A 20,113-nucleotide genomic window follows, 5' to 3' on the forward strand; every position below is an offset into this window, starting at 1 on the left:
TAAGCACAAAGCATAATACAGAGGGTTATTTCCATTATATGTACAAAAATTGTTACAAAAAAGTTATTACAAAAAATTCCCATTAGTACAAAAAACATCAACACAATGATATGTTTGCACCTTTCTCTATACCATCACTACAGAAAGGGATTCTAGCTTGTTCACACTATTTAGTCTTAAAGAATATACATTAATGGTTGCAATGGTGCAATTTAAAACAATAGAGTGTTATAACTAAGTTATTATATTAAAAACACAGGAATCTTTGTAATGGAAATATCAAACTTCACTAGACATAACAATGAGTTTCAGGAACACTGACAACTGTAACTAAACCACAGTACACTAAAATTCAGTAAACAGGAGTTAATTTTAAAGAGTCAAAAGAGAACTTTAATATCTATGGAAAAGCAAACGTTTTCTCAGTGAGTAATTATTTTTAAAGGCAGTGAAAATGAGGAAGTGCTATTGGTCACACAATATTTAAAACTGCAAAATAACGTTAGCTTTGGAACTCCACCCAATTACAAGCCTTGTATACAAGAAATATCACTCAAAAGACAGTTGAAGCAAAACATCCAGCTTCTGAGAGACTAGCCTACAGCTGGACATGAGCTTCAGCCGTCTTCAGCCAAACATGATACTGTGCTTATCCTGATCAAAAACCTGCCAAGGTCCATGAACCTGTTTTGAGTTTCTATCAGTCCTTTCTATTACAGGGCACAGAGCAGGTCTTTCTTCCAAACAAGGAGCAGCACCTTCTCCATCTAACAACGATTTTGCTAGATGACAAAGCACTTTTTGATTATATGAGTGAGAGATATTATTTTCTGATGTCCACCAGGTAAAGATTCAAACACTACATATTTGCATTATGGCAATATACAATCATAATAAGCTGGAACATAGTAGTCCAGAAGTCCATTTTTGGAAGAAGTTTATTCTTAATTGTAGGTGATCCTGCCTCTTGAGCAGTAAAGTCTGGTAGAAATAAAATTACAATGGTCTGTAGTAAGTGTTCCCAGAAGAAATGAGCTTAGAAATTACAAACGCAACTGTAGATATGAAACCTAACATCCACCGCACAGTTCAGATTCTCATCTGATGGGCTTTTGAATAACCTTTCTGTTAGACCACTGTATTAAATTCTGTCATCAGCAGGATATTCATATTTTGCTAAATGAGCCACAAAATTGGACATGCCAAACAAACACAGTATTATATCCTACAATATTAATAAAAATACATCAGCAGTACGAATTTTTGAACAACTCTGTGGCACTGAACAAAAACATTTTCACGATAATAACAAATACTCTTGCAGCTGTTTCTTGTAGACAAAGATTGCTAAGTTTAATATTAATCATGTCATATAGCACTATGTTTTACTATGTCAGCAAAATATCATCAGTGTTTATTATTCCTAAAACATCTATGTGGCAAATCTTATAAAAAATACCAGGGAGGGTGCACTCTGGCTATAGCCTATATGGTCAGAAAGTTGGGGAGGGTGAGAGGAAGGTTTTGCACTGAGCTTCTGAACCATCATTGCTCTTTATGTACCATTCAAGAATCACCCAGAATAAGTTATCCCAAATTCAGTGTCTTCCACTCCAAATTATTCTTTCATGAGAATTACTGGGATAAACATTCAAAGATGTTCCCTTGCTTCCTACAACACTTAGAGTACTTGCCCATTAACAAAAACTTTTTAAAGGCCTGCTGACCAACCTGAGAGGAATAACCACAGCCTGCTAATTTATTTCCTCCAATCTTCACTATGAAGTAGCTCTGCACAGAAGCCAGCCTACTATTTAAAATAACTGAACTTCCCTGGGCAGAGTAAAGCTGCAGTTTCACAAGAGCATTTATTCTGAAGTTTAAGTTACATACTACAACTTAAACTCCCCTAACAGCTCACCAGGAAGGTGAAAGGGAGATGTCCTACTCCTCTCACACGCAGACTCTGCCTGCCCTCCCCAGTCCAATCCTGCTGTCCTAGCTCTTACGCTTATCCCTTGCTGAACCCAAAGTTTGGCAAAGTGCCAGTCTAGCAAGAACGTGCACTGTAAGTTCAATCTTTCTGGCAAAAGACTGGTAAGGCCTGGGTTGGTGGATGGTGCGGGACCCACCATGCGCTGGGGGTGGAGGGAAGAGAGGCACAACTTGCCCTGTGGGGCACGGTGCTGCAACCAGGGAGCCCCCTGAGCAGTGCAGCTGCAGCACCTAATGCTCCCTTCCAGCAGCTAACAACGTTCTCCTAGTCCCTACGCCCAAACCAGCTAATAATTTGGGTTCTCTTTGTTTGCATGGCTTAAAAAATCGTTGGCATGCAGCTTGACATTCAAAATGGAGTTTGCAGCATAAGATAAAAGCAAAGAGTTTGCAATTTCATACAGTTCACTGCTCTAAGAAATCTGTACACACAATTTATCATTACTCTGTACAAGACAAAAGTATCACATCAAAATCATTTTACTGTTCTCTGGACAGTTTATTTTGAAAGAATTATTTTCACCTTTGATATTTTTGAGCTACAAATTACTTGTGTATATTAACTACAAGACATCAGTACTTATGTTTGTACTACAATCATTTTAACAACTAAATACCCCCATATATCATTAGAATATAATTCTTTCCACAGATTATTTAGACAAAAGTTATTCAAGCAACAGTATTTCCTAAATGCTATTTCTTTAGCTCACAGCAGACATTACATCATAGATAAAAACAAAAAACAACTGCTCAAAAGTTATTTGGTCTTAATCATTCCTGTTAGTTACAATACCCAAATAACCATTACCCATTCTGTATTCTGATTTATACTAGGCTCTAATTCAAAGACTGGATCACCCTCGGCACAATCTCCAGTTTATGCTGGGAGATTACACCATACAAGAAAATTAAATAAACTTTCAGTACATTTACTACATTCTATTGGAAGTACTCAAAAGACATTTCAGGAATATATGTATGCAGTAATGAGCTCCAACTAATGAGTTATATGACGTTAGTAGTTCTCAGAAAAAGCTTCCATCCTATATGTTTGTGTCACAAGATTAGACAGTGATTTAACGAAAAAAGTACACAGTTTGATTTTAACCATTTATTTAAATAACTGATTATCATTTCCACATTTCCTAAAGGAAAAGGAATTCCTTGGCCTCAGGAGCAGAATGAAAAACACCTTGTATCTTACATTTCGGAAGGATCAGAGAAATGGATAACCAGCTGATTCCTTTTGTTTTATGATATACAACAACACAGGGTGCTGAGCATCTACTAAGAAAGTGCCATTTACTCCTCTGAATGTGCAAGCTGACTTGGCCAATACAGGACACCAACTTTGAATTTACCACGGTATAAAACTGATGTTAATGCTCCTTAAGATTAACTTCACCTGAAAATATTACATGTACTCTGCTGTTAAACACAAACAGTAAGAGGAAATTTAAGAACACATGCTTTTAAAAATTAAATGTGCAAGACAAATCTACCGTTGTGTTTAATTCTATAATGAATATGGGTAGTGAGAAAAATTAACGCACTAGGCAAATTATTAACTTCAAGCAAGTAGTCAAGTACAGAGCAGAAAACAGATTAACCTATGTAAGAACACCATTACCTAAAAAAAAATCCAATTTTAAACTAAACAGGTGTTAAGCCACTGGCAAAAGGCAGGGAGGGGGAGGTACAATCTGCTTTTTCCCCAATGGAAATGCCTTTCAGAACAGGAAAGGATCTACAGTTGTCCCTTCCCTCCCACCCCAAATAATTTCTCCCCTATATCTTTACGGCCTCCCACCCCAGCTCCATTTTTTTTTTTAAACTTGTTCTCTCAGCCTCCTAGAATATCTGAAGCCATCCTGCATGCTCTTCCACTCCTTTCTCCAGGACACACACACACACGCCTGCATACGTTCTCCTATGTTAGCAGCAAACTGAACCATGCCGAGGAAACACTTCAGGGGCACTAATTTCGATTTTACTGTTCCATAAATGCAACCAAGTTTCACAAAATTTCTAGCTATATCACACAGAATGGTTGAGATTGGAAGAGACCTCTGGAGATGATCTAAGTCCAACCCCCCTGCTCAAGCAGGGTCACCTAGAGCACGTTGCACAGGATCGCATCCAGGCAGGTTTTGAATATCTCCAGAGAAGGAGACTCCACAACCTCTCTGGGCAACCTGTTCCAGTGCTCTGGCACCCTCACCGGAAAGAAGTTTTTCCTCATGTTCAGATGGAACTGTCTGTGTTTCAGTTTGTGCCTGTTGCCTCGCGTCCTGTCGCTGGGCACCACTGAAAAGAGTCTGGTCCCATCCTCTCGACACCCTCCCTTCAGATACTTGTACACATTGATAAGATCTTCTCTCAGTCTTCTCTTCTCCCGGCTAAACAGGCCCAGCTCTCTCAGCCTTTCCTCATAAGAGAGATGCTCCAGTCCCCTCATCATCTTTGCAGTCCTTCGCTGGACTTGCTCCAGTAGTGCCACATCCCTCTTGTACTGGGGAGCCCAGAACTGGACGCAGTACTCCAGATGGGGCCTCACCAGGGCTGAGTAGAGGGGGGAGAATCACCTCCCTCGACCTGCTGGCAACACTCTTCCTGATGCACCCCAGGACACCATTGGCCTTCTTGGCCACAAGGGCACGTTGCTGCCTCATGCTTAACTTGGTGTCCACCAGCACTCCCAGGTCCTTCTCCACAGAGCTGCTTTCCAGCAGGTCAGCCCCCAGCCTGTACTGGTGCATGGGGTTATTCCTCCCCAGGTGCAGGACCCTGCACTTGCCTTTGTTGAACTTCAGGAGGTTCCTCTCCGCCCACCTCTCCAGCCTGTCCAGGTCTCTCTGAATGGCAGCACAGCCCTCTGGTGTATCAGCCACTCCTCCCAGTTTTGTATCGTCAGCAAACTTGCTGAGGGTGCACTCTGTCCCTTCATCCAGGTCATTGATGAAGAAGTTGAACAAGACTGGACCCAGTACTGACCCCTGGGGGACACCGCTAGCTACAGGCCTCCAACTAGACTCTGCGCCGCTGAGCACAACCCTCTGAGCTCTGCCATTCAGCCAGTTCCCAATCCACCTCACTGTCCACTCATCTAAACCACACTTCCTGAGCTTCCCTATGAGGATGTTATGGGAGACAGTGTCAAAAGCCTTGCTGAAGTCAAGGAAGACAACATCCACTGCTCTCCCCTCATCTACCCAGCCAGTCATTCCATCAGAGAAGGCTATCAGATTGGTTAGGCATGATTTCCCCTTGGTGAAGCCATGCTGACTACTCCTGATCACCTTCTTTTCCTCCACATGCTTGGAGATGGCCTCCAGGATGAGCTGCTCCATCACCTTTCCAGGGATGCAGGTGAGGCTGACTGGCCTGTAGTTCCCTGGGTCCTCCTTCTTGCCCTTTTTGAAGACTGGGGTGACATTGGCTTTCCTCCAGTCTTCAGGCACCTCTCCTGTTCTCCATGACCTTTCAAAGATGATGGAGAGTGGCTTAGCAATGATATCCGCCAGCTCCCTCAGCACTCGTGGGTGCATCCCATCAGGGCCCATGGATTTGTGGGTGTCAAGTTTGCTTAAATGATCTCTAACCCCACTCCTCCTCCACCAAGGGAAAGTCTTCCTTTCTCCAGACTTTCTCTCTTGCCTCCAGGATCTGGGGTTCCTGAGGGCTGGCCTGAGCAGTAAAGACTGAAGCAGAGAAGGCATTCAGTAACTCTGCCTTCTCTGCATCCTTCATCACCAGGGCACCCACCCCATTCAGCAAAGGGCCCATGCTTTCCCTAGTCTTCCTCTTGCTACTGATGTATTTGAAGAAGCCCTTCTTGCTGTCCTTGACATCTCTTGCCAGATTTAATTCCAAACGGGCCTTAGCCTTCCTCGTTGCATCCCTGCATACTCTAACAACGTTGCTATATTCCTCCCAAGTGGCCTGTCCCCCCTTCCACTTTCTGTATACTTCCTTCTGGTTGAGTTTTGCCAGGAGCTCCTTGCTCATCCACGCAGGTCTCCTGCCCCCTTTGCTTGACTTCTTACTCGTAAGGATACTCATTTGTCTTCAAGATCTCTACTGGTGGGATGGGAGAAGCCAAGATGACAACAAAAGATGACTCACAAAAATGTCATATTATTATACAGCAATATTTGAAAGTGACCGATAGTAGAGTTTGGTGATCAGTCTCACATTATAGGACCCGCTACAAAACAAAACACCTTGACATCCCTCAGTTGTCTCAATTACAGACACAGCTGAAACTCTGTAGAAAAGGTGAAATGTAGTACGGTACTGACATCCATGCAGCATCTTCCAGAAATAAGTCATAAAAGCCAAAACTACTGTTGAAACAGTAACAATAAATAACCCATTTTGTGTGTTATCCTTGTACATAAAACAGAAGCAAAAGACCAAAAAATCCAAATAGGCTGATTATAAGAGTATTAGTGCAAGCAACACATTTGCAAATGTATCAAGCCATACATTGATACCATTATTCTTTATATCATTGCTAATATTTTTATATTTATATACCTATTTATAGAAATAAGAGTATAAAGATGTCATTAGGAACATTCCTAATTCACTTTTTTTTTAAAGCCATTAAAAGGCTAAAAAACCTCCTGACAAAAAAGTAGTGTTTACTACTAAATCCAAATGCCAGAAAATGATGAATGAGGCCTCCCATACAAGATAACAGAGCCATGAAAGAGTCATAAATTTCTCACTTTCAGGTAGAAAACTACTCTCAAAAAGATAGAAGAAAGGAACAGAATGTATCTGGACACTGAAGGGACTTATGGAAACTAGAGAGGAATCCAACAACATAAAGTAAAAGAGTTTGTATTATGATAAAGACATGCAAGAAGGTGAATGATACTTGGGACTTCCCTCCCACCCAGTCCCAACATAACACATCTCCAGTAGGAGATAAAAGAAATGTCAAACACTGGTTCAGAAACAATTAAAACAAATAATAATTAAATTTCACTGTTCAGAGAAAAATAATGAATAGAGTCATAGCAGGTGGAAAATTTTCAAGGGTTTTCTCTGAATACAAACTCCACTCTGTCTTTTGTAATTTGTATTATTCGTGTCAGAGTTTCTGAATAAGATGAAAAATAAAAAGCAGGAAAGACTGACCACCAAGCTTAATGGTAACCTCTACCTCTATAAACTAATATCGCTACCTCTATAAACTAATATATACATACTACATGTTTCTGTGCCACTCCAGAATCTCAGCTTCCTTTAAGAAAATACAGAAATCCACCTCCTTCAGTTTTGTGAAGACAATTCTTTACATGGGAGCTGAATAAAAAAAACAGAGCAGTGTTCCAGCATCCTCAGGCAGACAATTCTAAAGTTTCTTCTGCTGCTAATGAGTAGTCCAAATAGTTTTCACTATTATTATTAGGAAACCTGTAGCCAAGTAAATGGAATGAAAATTGAGCAAATTCCTGTAGTGATTGCATGGAAATCTCACAGCAGCTCTGAAGGCAGGGACTGACAACATTCCTTAGAGAGGAGGTCCTCAAAAAGAAAATTAGTTTTCTCAGTATCACTACTGTAACCACCAGAAGACTGAGAAAAGAAAACAGGAAGAAATTATATGTTTCTCCTTTTTTCTGGAGAATACACACATTTAGGAATACTTCAAAGTTTGCCTGCTATCAATTGTACAAACACCATGGAAGAGAAACTTTAAATCTAAGATTGGAAAAAAGATGACAATCTCTTTGCTGCTCAGTAATATCCGAAGAGCTAGAATATAACAAGAGTTCCCACCATTTTTCACAAGGATAATGATCAACAGGACTCTCCATTCCTACAGTAAATGTTGAACATTTCCCCATCCTAAATGCAAAAAGAAATGTCTATCATTGTGTTATATTTTAGGTCTGGCTATCAATTAAAAACCACAGGAATTCCCGCAGATGTAGAAAATCTCTATTCGCTAAATCTCTAGTTCCCCAAATCAGGAAAGAATTCCCATGCAAGAAGGGTGTACTTTGTTAACATGAATTTCTGCATATTCTGTCCATTACTTTGAAACCTTACTGGAGGAAAGTAAATTCAGACTGGGTTTAATAACAAAAAATATGACATCTTTCATAAGTCTTCTGTATTTTGACAGTCCTGACATTTCAAGAAAAGTAAACATGCAAGTCATAATATCAATGTGTATGATACATATCAACATGCTATAAGTTCTGGAAAGATAACAAATACAACCTTAAAGGGTCAGACATTATAGTTCTAAGGACCCTCCTCACATTTCCCATAAGACCATCTACACAACACAGCATAAAAAATGACAACACATTATCTGTTATATAGGTAGAATTGGACAAAAACTGAATACCAGTACAAATAGTTATGTTGAAGAACGGCATTACCAGAAAGGCAACAGATAAATCACTCAAGGGACACATTTTTTCCAGAAAGACCATTTTGTTTTAACTTGGAGAATAAAATAAAAATATTAAAAGAAAGCACTTTAATGACAGAATGACAGCCATATTTCTGAACAGTAACTTCTGTTACACTAAATGAGAGAAAAGCAGTATTTTAATGGACAGTTGAAATCAAACCCAAAAATTTGAAAAACAATTACACTTGCAAGCAATTAATTTAACTGTATGTTTATCTTAAGTCTGACTGATAGAAATTTTGGGCGCTATCATGCTTATGTGGACTGTGTACATATACACACACACACGTATGTATATATTTTAAAATTACAGTTGCCATTACATTGAATTCTGTTACAATGCTACAACTAACATCCACTTGGTACATAACTCATTTGTTTTGCAAATTAATGACAGGGATGGATAGAGAGAGTTCTTCCCCTCTCCTCTACCAGCCTTTAATATAATACTCTTAAAAATACCAAGTAAACAACTTCTCAGTTTCTGCTCACACACACTACAAGAGAGTCTGTGAAATATACTCATACTAATTATAGATATAACACCAGACTCACAGATTAATCCTCACCTTGCAGTACAAGTTGCCATATCTCCTACTCTATACATTTTTATCCCTGTTTTTGTCCAAGTTATACTTGTTTCACAAGTCTGACCCTCACACGTTTGTCTCAAATCAGACCTTTGGATAATGGCAGTTCTAACATCCCAGGCTGATCTAATATGCTCTTATACGTTTCCAGATTACAGATTGCTAAGAAAAACACATATACATCTTCTGAGTCTCTATTTTCTCCTGTAAAGTTAACACCCCTTAAAAGAACCTTTTAAATAACATCTGAAAGCCTTCTGTACTGGTTTGAAGCAAAGGAAAAAGAGTTACTCTGCTCTTACTAGATCTGCTGTATGAATACCATCCCACTTGGACTCGGTCCACCTCAAAAACTTTTTGCCACCACCGTCCACATTAGGTTTCTGTCACACAAGTTTCCAAGCACAGACACACATGCACACTCTCATGGTCCTTATTGTGTTATTAGTCCTAACATTGACAAGTCCCCAGATAACGGGGAAACAAAAGACACTAACTGAAAACTCTGTCCACTGATCATCGAATACCAGAACTTCCAATGGGAATGCTATTCCGTGTCAAGTTGATACCACCTTTGGAAAGGGATCTCAAAAATAAAAACTGTGTGGGTACTGCACATGTGTGTACTGGACAGATATGAAACCTATCTTTTGTGAGCCACCTGCCTGACCAGCATGAAGGCAAGGGGCGCACAAAAGACAGCAAATAGCCTTCACCCTGACACTTCTCATTCCTTCAACAGCATGCACAAACCTCACTATTTCATTCTGAGAGAGTTCAGGATAAAAACGAGGTGCTCGCATGTCACCACCACACACTTTTAAAGACAGAAGGGAGGTAACATGACAGGAGTTATTAACTAGAAGCAGTTTCTGAACATCAGAATTTCAGATTAATTATTCAAAATAACATGCAGTGTTTTGTTCATACAATACTTCTAGTCCAGAACCTCCAGTAATAAAGCAGAAAACCAAACATCCCACAGCAGCAGAAACCTGCAAAAGGTATGTTCTGGGTAACATAGGCGCTACAAAATCTTCAGTGCTAAACTCTGTTATCCTCAACTTGAAAAACTCTACTTGTGAAGAGTAATTTATTTCATTATTGTATTTTTTTTCTTCATAATCATAATGGTAAGGATTTAGCAGACTATTTGCCTATGTCAATAGTCTATGTGCTTACAGCAATTTTGCAAGACTGCATTAGCATATATTTTTTTAATCAGTTAAACTGTAAAAGCTCAACAGTTAAATATATTCGAATTTCAGCAGAAATTATAATTTAGAGCTTTATGGAGACAAAAAAGGCTGCACATCAAAAAAAATTACCCCAGGTTTTATAAACGCTAAAGGTTCCTTTCAGCTACAGCCGAGAGACTGACCATCATCGCAGTAACACAAACCTAAGAATAAGAGTGAAATCCCCAACACGTTTTAATCCCGGCCACCGGGCTCCCTCCAGCCAGCCCTCCGGAGCGGCGCTCTGCAGAGCCGGAGCCTCTTTCCGCGGCGGGGCGCGGGCGCAGGCCGGGCCGGGGCCTGGGCGCCGCGGAGCAGACCCGCGCCCGCCGCCTCACCTAGCGCCAACCTTGCGCGGCCGCCGCCGCCGCCGGCCCCCCCCGCGCTCCCCGCCGCGGCCCCCGGCGCCCAGCCTGCGCGGCGCTCGCCGCTCTGCCCCCACAAAGAAAACAGCGCGCTCTCGCAGCCTGGGGAACGTTCTGAGGGGAAAGAAAGAAAGAAAACAAGCAGGAGGAATCCAGCCACCCGCACTAACCCCTCCCTCGAAAGCAGGTCTCTTTTCACCACATCAAACCTCCCCCTGCAGCACCCACCCTTCCCCCACCGCCAAGCCACCGCTCATTGTCGCCGTCCTAGGGGACCCGTTCCCCCACGGAGGCGCACACGCCGCCCCCCGCTCCCCACCGTGCCCCTCGCTGGCCGCCACGGGGAAAGGCGGCCCCAGGGCCGCGTGCCCCTGCCCGCCATGCACGCACCTTCCAGAAACAAGCTGTCTCTGCAGCCACCGCCGCCGCCGCCACCGGCCATCTTCCTGCTGCCGAGCCCGGCCGCCTCACTCCATCGCCCAGCGCGGCGGCGGCGGGGCCTGGCCCTTCCCCCGGCCTGCGCGCTCCGCCGCCCACCCCCACTGCGGAAGGCTCTGCGACCCGCAGCGGCGGCGCCGCCGCCGAGGCCCGTCCCTCTGCTGCTCCCCAGCCCGCACGCACCGCGGCCCGGGCCGCGCTGCCTTCCGGCCCCGGGGCGGGAGGAAGCGCGGCAGCGCGCCCGCTCCTCCCTCACGCTGCCCGCCACCAGCAGCCCCCCGGGCGGGTGCGAGCCGGGCCGGGCCCCGCCGCCGCCGCTGATGACGCCCGCCGGGGCACCCGGGCCTGGCCGAGGCTCCGCCAGCGGCTCCTGCCAGCGCGCGGGCAGGGCGAGGGGAGGCGGCGCGCCCCGCTGCCGCCCCTCTCGCCCATGAACGGCGCGCCGCGGCCTCGCTAGCGCTGCCCGGCGGGGACCCCCGGCTCGGCCCGGCCCTGCCCTGCCCTGCCCGCGGGGCTGCCCGCCCGCCCGCCGCCCGGGCGAGGCGCCGCTGGCTCCCCCCAGCCCCGAGACGATAAAATGGCCGCAGCAGGGCCGCGCTCGGCAGCGCCTCGGCGCCCCGCTCCCCCCTTTACCAGGTTGGGGCAGCGGCCGCCTCTCGGGGGTGAGGAGGTGGCTCGGGCTGCATAAAATGAATGAACCCCCAGAAGGAAGGGGGGGCCTGTGTACGGGAGGGGGACGTGGTGGTCCCACCGCCTCCCTCCCAGTCAGGAGAGAGGCCAGGCAGGTCTCACTCCAGCTTATAGCATTCTCCGTGGCCCTAGCGAGTTTTATTTATATTTAAGTCCAAAACTTGGATTCTGCAAACATGGAAGTGCAGTGTTGCTAACCATACCTGCACAGAAATTGCAAGTCATGGCCTTACATGTATTTGACTTTTACAATCAAAAAAATAACAATTTTCAGCATTTAGGCTTTTATATTTTCAAAAGCTTTCTTTTGAAACCTAAAATACCTAAATACCTGAAACATACATCTGAAAGCTAAATTCTGGCAATCTAGAATTAGGGAAGAGGATAAAGTTTCTCTTCTTGGGCAGGTTCCTTCACCTGGAATTCTACTAACTGCACTTTTACTGCAGAGTTAGGTAATTTTTGTGTCTGATTTAAAGTTGTAAATTAGGGCGAAGTTGCTAGTTTTAAAATGCTTGTCATCCCTGAAAAATGAGCTTACAAAACTCCAATTAAGCTCAGGAGCATGTAGACTAAAGTTCTAAAGGGGGTAAGTTCAAGTACCTAGAGCATAGGAAGGTTAAAAGGTAGATAGGTGAAAACCCTGCTAATTTTCTAATATTTTTGATTCCTAAGTTTTCTGTTTTGACACCAACCGTATTAATAAGCAAATGTGTTTACAAATCTTTCCAGTGAGAGTGCTGAGTTGGTGCACAAACAAGAGGTGTAAGTAAGAGGCCCAGAATTCCAGGCCTGGAAGCAGACGCAGATGGTAAACTGCTCCCTAATGCTATGTAACACCACTAGAACTAATGAACATTTATAAAGAATTCAGAAAGTTTGAACAGTGCTGGTAAGCATACGTCTTTCAGTCTTTAAAATCTCCACAGCAAAAAGACTTTTACTGAAAGAGCAATTGCAAAATATTCTCATTTCATTAGGAATAAAATGAACAGGATTCAACAAGGAAAAAATCAGTGCAAGTTGCTTATACTAAAACTGGATATTAACAGAAGCCTAACATCAGAAAACCAAAAAAACAGAGAAGGAAATTTGAAGTCTAATCTTACAAAAATATTCCATTGTGTCTCAGAGGGGCATCATCTGGGCGGAAGGGTTTATGGGAGGGTCACAATGTTAATTCACAAAAACAAGTTCCTGTTGGCAGCTGAGGCCAAACTGCTTAAAGCCTACCTAATTCTTCATAAACTTTTTAAAAAATGGGGGGAGGGGAGGGAGTTTTCTGAACTAATGTTTGATACAGTGGTATATTTTCATTTATCAAGTGAAGTTACCAAATGCAAATTCATAGTCTTATTTTTAGTGAGCTGCAGCACAGTATATATTAAAATACCCTTTAAAGAATAGCTTGCATGTGAATAAGATATCAATATTCAACTGGGTGTATGGTTGATTTTGGACTTTTTTGCATGATAACCTTACATGTATTTTATTATAAAGAAGAGCTGCCCTCAAATTATATCTCACTTCAATGCTTTTTCCTTTATTTTAAAACTCTTGAAGGCTGCAAAAAAATAATAGTATGCAGCCTAATCTCTTGTTTATTTGATTTTTTTCATTAAGCTTTTGTGAGTAGTCCAGTCCCTGCTTTAAAGGTTTTCATTTGAAAAGTATTCATTTTTTCATTAGAAACATATTTGTGAGGGTATGCAATACCAGTGGCACTCAAGTTTTACAAAAGCTTTTCAGCATCCTCTTAACTTTGCTCAAAACCAGAGAACTCTTTCCACGTATATGAAATAACTGAGTGATCAATGAGAAAGAGAAAATCAGCATTCCCCTTCCTGCTAGAGGAAATCATATAGAATTTGCTGTGTTTCCTTTTTCTTCTCAATTGAAATGTTAATTGTGTTCACAGAGTAAGAGCCCAGGGATGAAATACATTAGATTGTAACTTCCTGGCCTCTAGTGACTGCTAGAAGTTGACTAGTCCCACAGTGGGTAGCTGACAATCACAGAACTCCGAAGATCTTGAATCTGCAAACACTTGCATGTGTATAGTGCTATTCACGCAGTACTGCATAGACTGAAAAGCTGATGGCTTCATTAGGCAATGATGTGTTCTCTAAGAATTATTATTTCGCCTTAGAAATCTCATCTTTCTGTCCCTTCCCACAATGAAAAATTTGTTTCGTTATTAAGAAAAATGTGACTCAAATGTTTTAGTATTAAAATGATGAATAAAAGTAAGTCTTTTTTCTTTGGATTTCTGATTCTTTTCAATTACTTCTTGTTTTGGCTCTCTCTGGTAAGGTTAGCCAACAAAAAAGGGGGGCTACTCTATAGAAACTCTATTTCCTTAATTAGGTGATAAAATAGAATTGGGATTACAATTTCGCAGCGTTGGTAGTTGTGATAGTATGTTGCTTGATTTTCTTTGCTGTTATATAAGTCCTATATACAGGTTTAATGGAGTTAATTTATAGGCACCTTGGATAAAAAAATTGTTATTTGCAACCTATGAACCCGTTCTACTGACTATAAATCAATGCTTTTTAACAGTACTTCTTTTCAGAAAATGATGATTATGGACTATAATTATTTTTCACTATTTTCTACTGTTGTTCTTGGAACTGTTCCTTAAAATATTATCGGTACACAGTCTCTGTCCTTTATTAAAAAAAATAATTTTCCTGCTCTCCTTGTGACCTGATGCCCGTTTTACTCTGTTGATTTTTAAAGTAAAATCAAACTTATTTCTTGTTCTTACTATGTCACAAGCAATTAAAACTAGCTTTGCCTGATACTATTTCAAGACAGTTCACGTACTGTAGTAAACTCTTCAGGAACATTCCTAAGAGGAAGAGTACCATTCTTCTTTGTGTTAGGATTTCTAACAACGCATCAAGATGTGGAAAAGTTTTTTTGTTAAGTTTTAATATCAAAGATAGCTTGCACAGTAAATAATAAATAATTATGGATTGTATATTATGTTGGTCTAACATATTTTCTTAACTCTTTCTTGAAGGAACCCTGCTTTTTAAAATCTAATCGGCCTACCTCAAAATAAAACACAATATTGTTTTGGAGAATAGCCATAATAAACAAATACCCATTAGGTTTTCTGTTATGTCATGAACATTTTGAGAATAAAAGTCCTGTTATTCATTGCTGTGGCTGTTGCTTAAATATCTGTTTCATCCTCTTAGTCACTGCTGTACTGTAACCATTTAAACAGAAACAATTATGGTTTAAATCTGTGAATTCTCTTGTAGGACCATAAGACCAAACAACTGTTGGGCTAAAAAAACATTATGACTCACTAATCATCAAAGTGAGATTTAAAGACATAAAAGATTGATTGAGAGATATGTACAATATCATCAGGAACAATGCAACATTAGATATTGCTTTAGGAAATAACCCTTTCTTTTTGCAGGGTCTGTGCTACACCTGGAAGACCTCTTTTATTTAACAGGGAAAAACAATAAGATTTGGTGTACAGCCCAGAACCATTACATCACTGACTGGTATATAGTACCACTCTCAAATATAAGGATCATAATTAAGATCATAAAAAAGGAAAAAAATGTGTAGAAGAGGATCATTTAAAATTTATGCATGAAGTCCTATAAAAGAAAAAATGATCATATATAAATCAAATGTAAAATATCCCATCTGAAACATTTGACAAAACTTGGGAAAATCTTCTATATTTTAAATTATTCCTTAATAATGTATATCACGTAATTATTTTATTACATTTTTTGAGGCAGAGATTGATCTTTAACTAAAGAAAAATGAAACTATAGATAGTAGTTTGTAAGTATTAAAGGGGAAACACCTAAAAGGCTCCAGAGAATACATCAGATTTGAAATGTTTAGGGTATAGTTTATAGTGTATATTCAGAATGTTATTTAAAAAGATATTTCAATATATTTCAACTCACTTTATCATATTTGCTGTAAATTTCCTGAAACAACTCTGCTGTTAATCTGAAACAAACTTTTCCATTTTGCTAATTTTTTTATTGTGATATTCTTACAGAAGTATGGTTTTGCCTACAAACTGATCAAATATATTTATTGATTGCAATCCAAACTATAAGATTAGTCAGCATTATAAATTTGTTCTTGTTTATCCTTCAGTATAACTCTTTGACCATCGTACTATAAGAGCAGAAGTTCTAACTGATTTAAAGAGGCAGAAAATAAAATGTTGCTTTTGTTAACATAAATAGTATGGCATAGTCACAATAATCTTAATGAATAATAAAAATGAAAAAATAAAAAGAATATAACATGCACTTGCAGGTTAAAATTTTAAAATCAAAAACTATGTAATCAGAAATTATGTGTTGATTCATTCTAGGCATATTATGCTTAAATCAACTTCTAAACTATTTTTAAACACATTTAATACATACTGAAACTTTCTTCATATTAAGTTATATAGAAGTCACTCTCGCAATCACTCATTGAAAGAAATACATATTCTTAACTGCCAGCTAACAAAACGGAACTTGCAGTTGGTCTTTTTTTGTAATGATCTCATACCCATCAGAAAACGAAACTCTGGTTTGTGGCTGAAATCTTTGGAGGTTCTTTGTCAATAATTATTAGCTTCATTTTAATTTTAGTAGAGATATCAAATTTAAACAAATGCATAAGATAAACAGAAAATACCTTATTGAAATTGTTTCAGCAAGGTCACACATGTCTTACAGGAGGATCACCTTTCCCCTATTTGTTTTTTTAGATGTCTATCTATATAAAGCTTTAAAAATATTTAGGGTTCAGAGCAATTAAGGCAATCTTTTAGCAAAAGTTATTACAGGTTCTGTGTAGGTATCTTCTGTATGTATCTGAATCATGTTTATAAAAATAAACTACAACCAGGGCACATAAAACATTGAGAATTAATCCATACACATACCAGCAAAATATATACTTAAGCAAAGAAAAAGGTCAGGTTTGTGTACAAGGGATTTTAACCCTAACTATAGTGAAAGTAGAAGCTAAGAATCACTGCATCCTATCAATAGTCAGTGCTCATGACTTGCTCCCCTTCTGTCTATGCTGTTGACTAAGACATTGAGTTTGTTACAAATCCCCCTTCTAATCAGAACCACCTCTGAAACCCCTTTCTCACTGTACAAAGGGGTTAGAGATCTGGACTATGATGATGGATGTGCTTCTGTATGTGTACTTTAGTAGTTAACTGCAGTACTGTATTCAGTCTCATCTGTAAAGTGGAGCTGATAAATGCATGCATCATATGTAGAAATATCCATAGCACAAAGAATAGAATCCTCACAATATAGGATTCGAAAGATGTAAAGGGATCATTTAGTTTGTCCTCCTGCACAGAGTCAAGTTGTAAAGACTTACAATGTCACTGACATATGCTCTTAAAAATCTCAGTTTAAGATGCATCTCTCCATAGATACTATATTAGAAAGTTTTTGTTTTCCAATTTTAACCTAAATTATCTTTTCTGCAAGTAAGTTACATCTTGTTCTACCTCAATCAGAGTTCACCCAGCTCTTTATAGCAACTTTGATATATTGGGAGATTGCTATCAGGTACCTCCCTCAGTATTTTCTCTTCTACAGTTCCTTTCTTCATTTATTATTTTTAATCTCTCTTGAGTCTCTTCAACTTGTCTGCGTTTTAAAGTGGGGCATTCAAAACAGGATGCAGTACTAATGTAGGTCTCTCCAAAGCTGAGCAAAGCAGAATGATTGCCTTCTGTTTCTGACATACCACATTTCTCTTTAATGTATCCTAGAATATTTTTTCAACAAAATCACAGTTAGTTCATGGTCAATTTGTAATCCAATATAACTCCCAGGTCCTTTTCTGTAGTATTGTTCCCTAGCCAGCTATATATCATTTTGGATTGGTTCATTTGATTTTGTCTTCTGTGTATGATTTTATACTTGTCTTCGCTGCATATCATCTTGTTGATTTTAGATCATTTCTCATATTTATCTAGATCATTTTGAACTCTGATCATGTTCTGTTAGGTGTTTGCAACACTTGTGGTCTGGCAGTGAAAATAGCTAGTACAACTATGGCTAGGATAAACCTGTGTAGAATCAAGTACCTCTCTCAGACTGTCAGTAAATCACTGAGTGTTCTTTTTTTTTCAACCTATTTCTTGGTACAGTTTGAGAAGTCACACAGGACAGTGGCTGAAGTCTTAGCAGAGTCAGTATCACCTGCATTCTTTCCCTACTCATCCTCTATGTCAACTATTCCATTGAAGATGGACAAAACTGCAGTTTGACTTCAGAGTTTCTGGTTATTCTTAGGAATAGCAGATAGGAACACAAAGTCCCAGAGATGTGTAAGACAGCGATAGCTGTGTAAAAGTCCAAAGCTCTTGCTCTTTTTAGTCTTTCTCATCTCATCCCACAGGAGCAGGGATGTCATTCTGGATATTATTTCTTCTGCCAAAAGGATATGGATGTCCACTGCTATCTTTGAAGATGTCATTTACATTCTCTAATAGAGGTATACTCTAACAACATAGGTCCATACAAAATATTCTATTATGCATGTAGCAGTTGCCAAATGGTGGAATGTGTGTTTGGAAGGCTCAAGGCAAGATGATGTTTTCTCCAGAACTGTATGGATAACCATAACTATCGCCTGTATAGTTGCTATGAAATCAGAGGTAAGATTTTTTTCATGGAGTAAAGCCTAGACACCGATGGAGTCTGTAGAGACCTTTGACTTGTGTAAGCAATATGGGCCCTGAGACAGGTAGGTTAAGGAAGTTAGAGTTGGCTCATGTGCTCACAGTTACGCCGTACAAGGAAGTTTTAGTGGGGGGGCATGTGCTAACTCACTGCTTTATGAGTTGTGCAGTAGTTGGTAACATGTCCTGGTTTATGAAGTGGCTTATTGCAGGCATTTATTTTAACTCTCAAGATTCTCTGAGACTTCATGCTCTTTAATAAATGTCTTAGTGTCAGTCATTTTGTATCCATCTTTGTTGAATCATTCTAGGCATGTCATCCTTATCATAGCATTAGCCACATGTATAAAAATTAGATGAATCCCATTGTCATTGGTGTATTATTGCTAATGGGTGCCAATAGGTCACCTTATTCAAGTAGTTGCATGTAGCTGTTGAAAGTAGGAGGCCAAGAAACTGGGAGACATTCGGGTCAGGAAATAGCTGCTACTGCTGTCTGGGTCCTGTTAGAAAACAATCATTGGAGCCCCTAAGATAACATACCCGTGCCACATAAGAATGTCATTAATATCCCTGTTGCTTTTGTTGAAAGCTAAGGAGATGTTAATGACTGAGCATAATTGTTGTGTGATTTGCTTGCATATTTTGACAGGAATCGATTAAACTGGTTTTGGTGTTTGACTCCTTTTTCTGTTAAAATTTCTTGAGAGTGGCTTTGATAGTTACTGTTCTTTTCTGGGGGAATTCTCATGTGAAGGCCCACAGCAATATGTAAGCATATTGTGAGCATATGTAAGCATATTGCTCAGTATGTTTAGTACTCAGTGAGAAGAAATATATTGTTCCTTTTAATATTATAAAGATATCCAACTCTATTTCTCTTTCAGAAAAATCTTTAACATGATTAAATTTCCATATTTTAACATATTGAATTCTGTAAATTTCTATGAAAGGCACCTAGATCACAAGCACTGTTTTCCTTATTTCTAAACAAAATGAAGAAGTAAAAACTAATCAGTTTTTCATCAGTGTGAAGATATGTGTACTTTGACTGAGGATTTGTGGTTGCTAAAACAACCATAAGCAGACTGTTTAAATTACGGTTACCATATGAGGACATTTACAGTGGAGCTGACCTATGATTAATGGCTGTCCTGTTTGCTGCCTTGTAGTATAGAAGCTTAATATATTGTTTTCCAGAACAGAAGAGTTTTAAAGTGCTGTATCAGTTTTCATCACAAAAATTCCAGACTCTGTACCACCCTTAAGGATGAATAAAGATTGTAATCATTCTGTGGAAAATTCATCAAATGGAACTTAATCTTCTTAGGAATAGGTAATATCATTTACAGAAAGGAAAATTAGATCATATTCATTACCCATAAGTAGCTTTTCAAGAAGAAAATCATCAAATGACACTTTTAGAAAAGTATTGGGAAGAAATTCAATGCTTTTGAATGTTTCTTTCCTTATTACACAAAACTATGTTGCTTTTGTACAGTAGAAGATTTGAAGAGACCTTAGAATAATATATATGCTATATATATAAAGTATGTTAAGATGTTTTTGTGGTTTCCAATTTGTAGGTTCTGATTAATAATGTTTTCATAATTTTGGGATATTTTAAGTTCTATTACAGTCCTCATCAC

The 20,113-nt window shown here is 39.8% G+C and overlaps 1 protein-coding gene across 2 annotated transcripts in view; it reads right to left on the reverse strand.

Moving 5' to 3' along the window:
• The window catches only part of SENP6 (SUMO specific peptidase 6), an 84,914-nt gene extending 73,581 nt beyond the window's left edge, over window positions 1-11,333 (reverse strand). For both annotated transcript variants that reach the window (XM_067294095.1, XM_013952370.2), the window contains exon 1: window positions 11,021-11,333. In XM_067294095.1, the coding sequence (XP_067150196.1) occupies window positions 11,021-11,072 (52 nt within the window). In that variant the 5' untranslated portion in view covers window positions 11,073-11,333. The remainder of the gene's footprint in view (window positions 1-11,020) is intronic.
• Between the last annotated feature and the right edge of the window lie 8,780 nt (window positions 11,334-20,113).

This window comes from Apteryx mantelli, chromosome 3 (assembly GCF_036417845.1).
Source record: "Apteryx mantelli isolate bAptMan1 chromosome 3, bAptMan1.hap1, whole genome shotgun sequence".
Lineage (NCBI taxonomy): Eukaryota > Metazoa > Chordata > Aves > Apterygiformes > Apterygidae > Apteryx > Apteryx mantelli.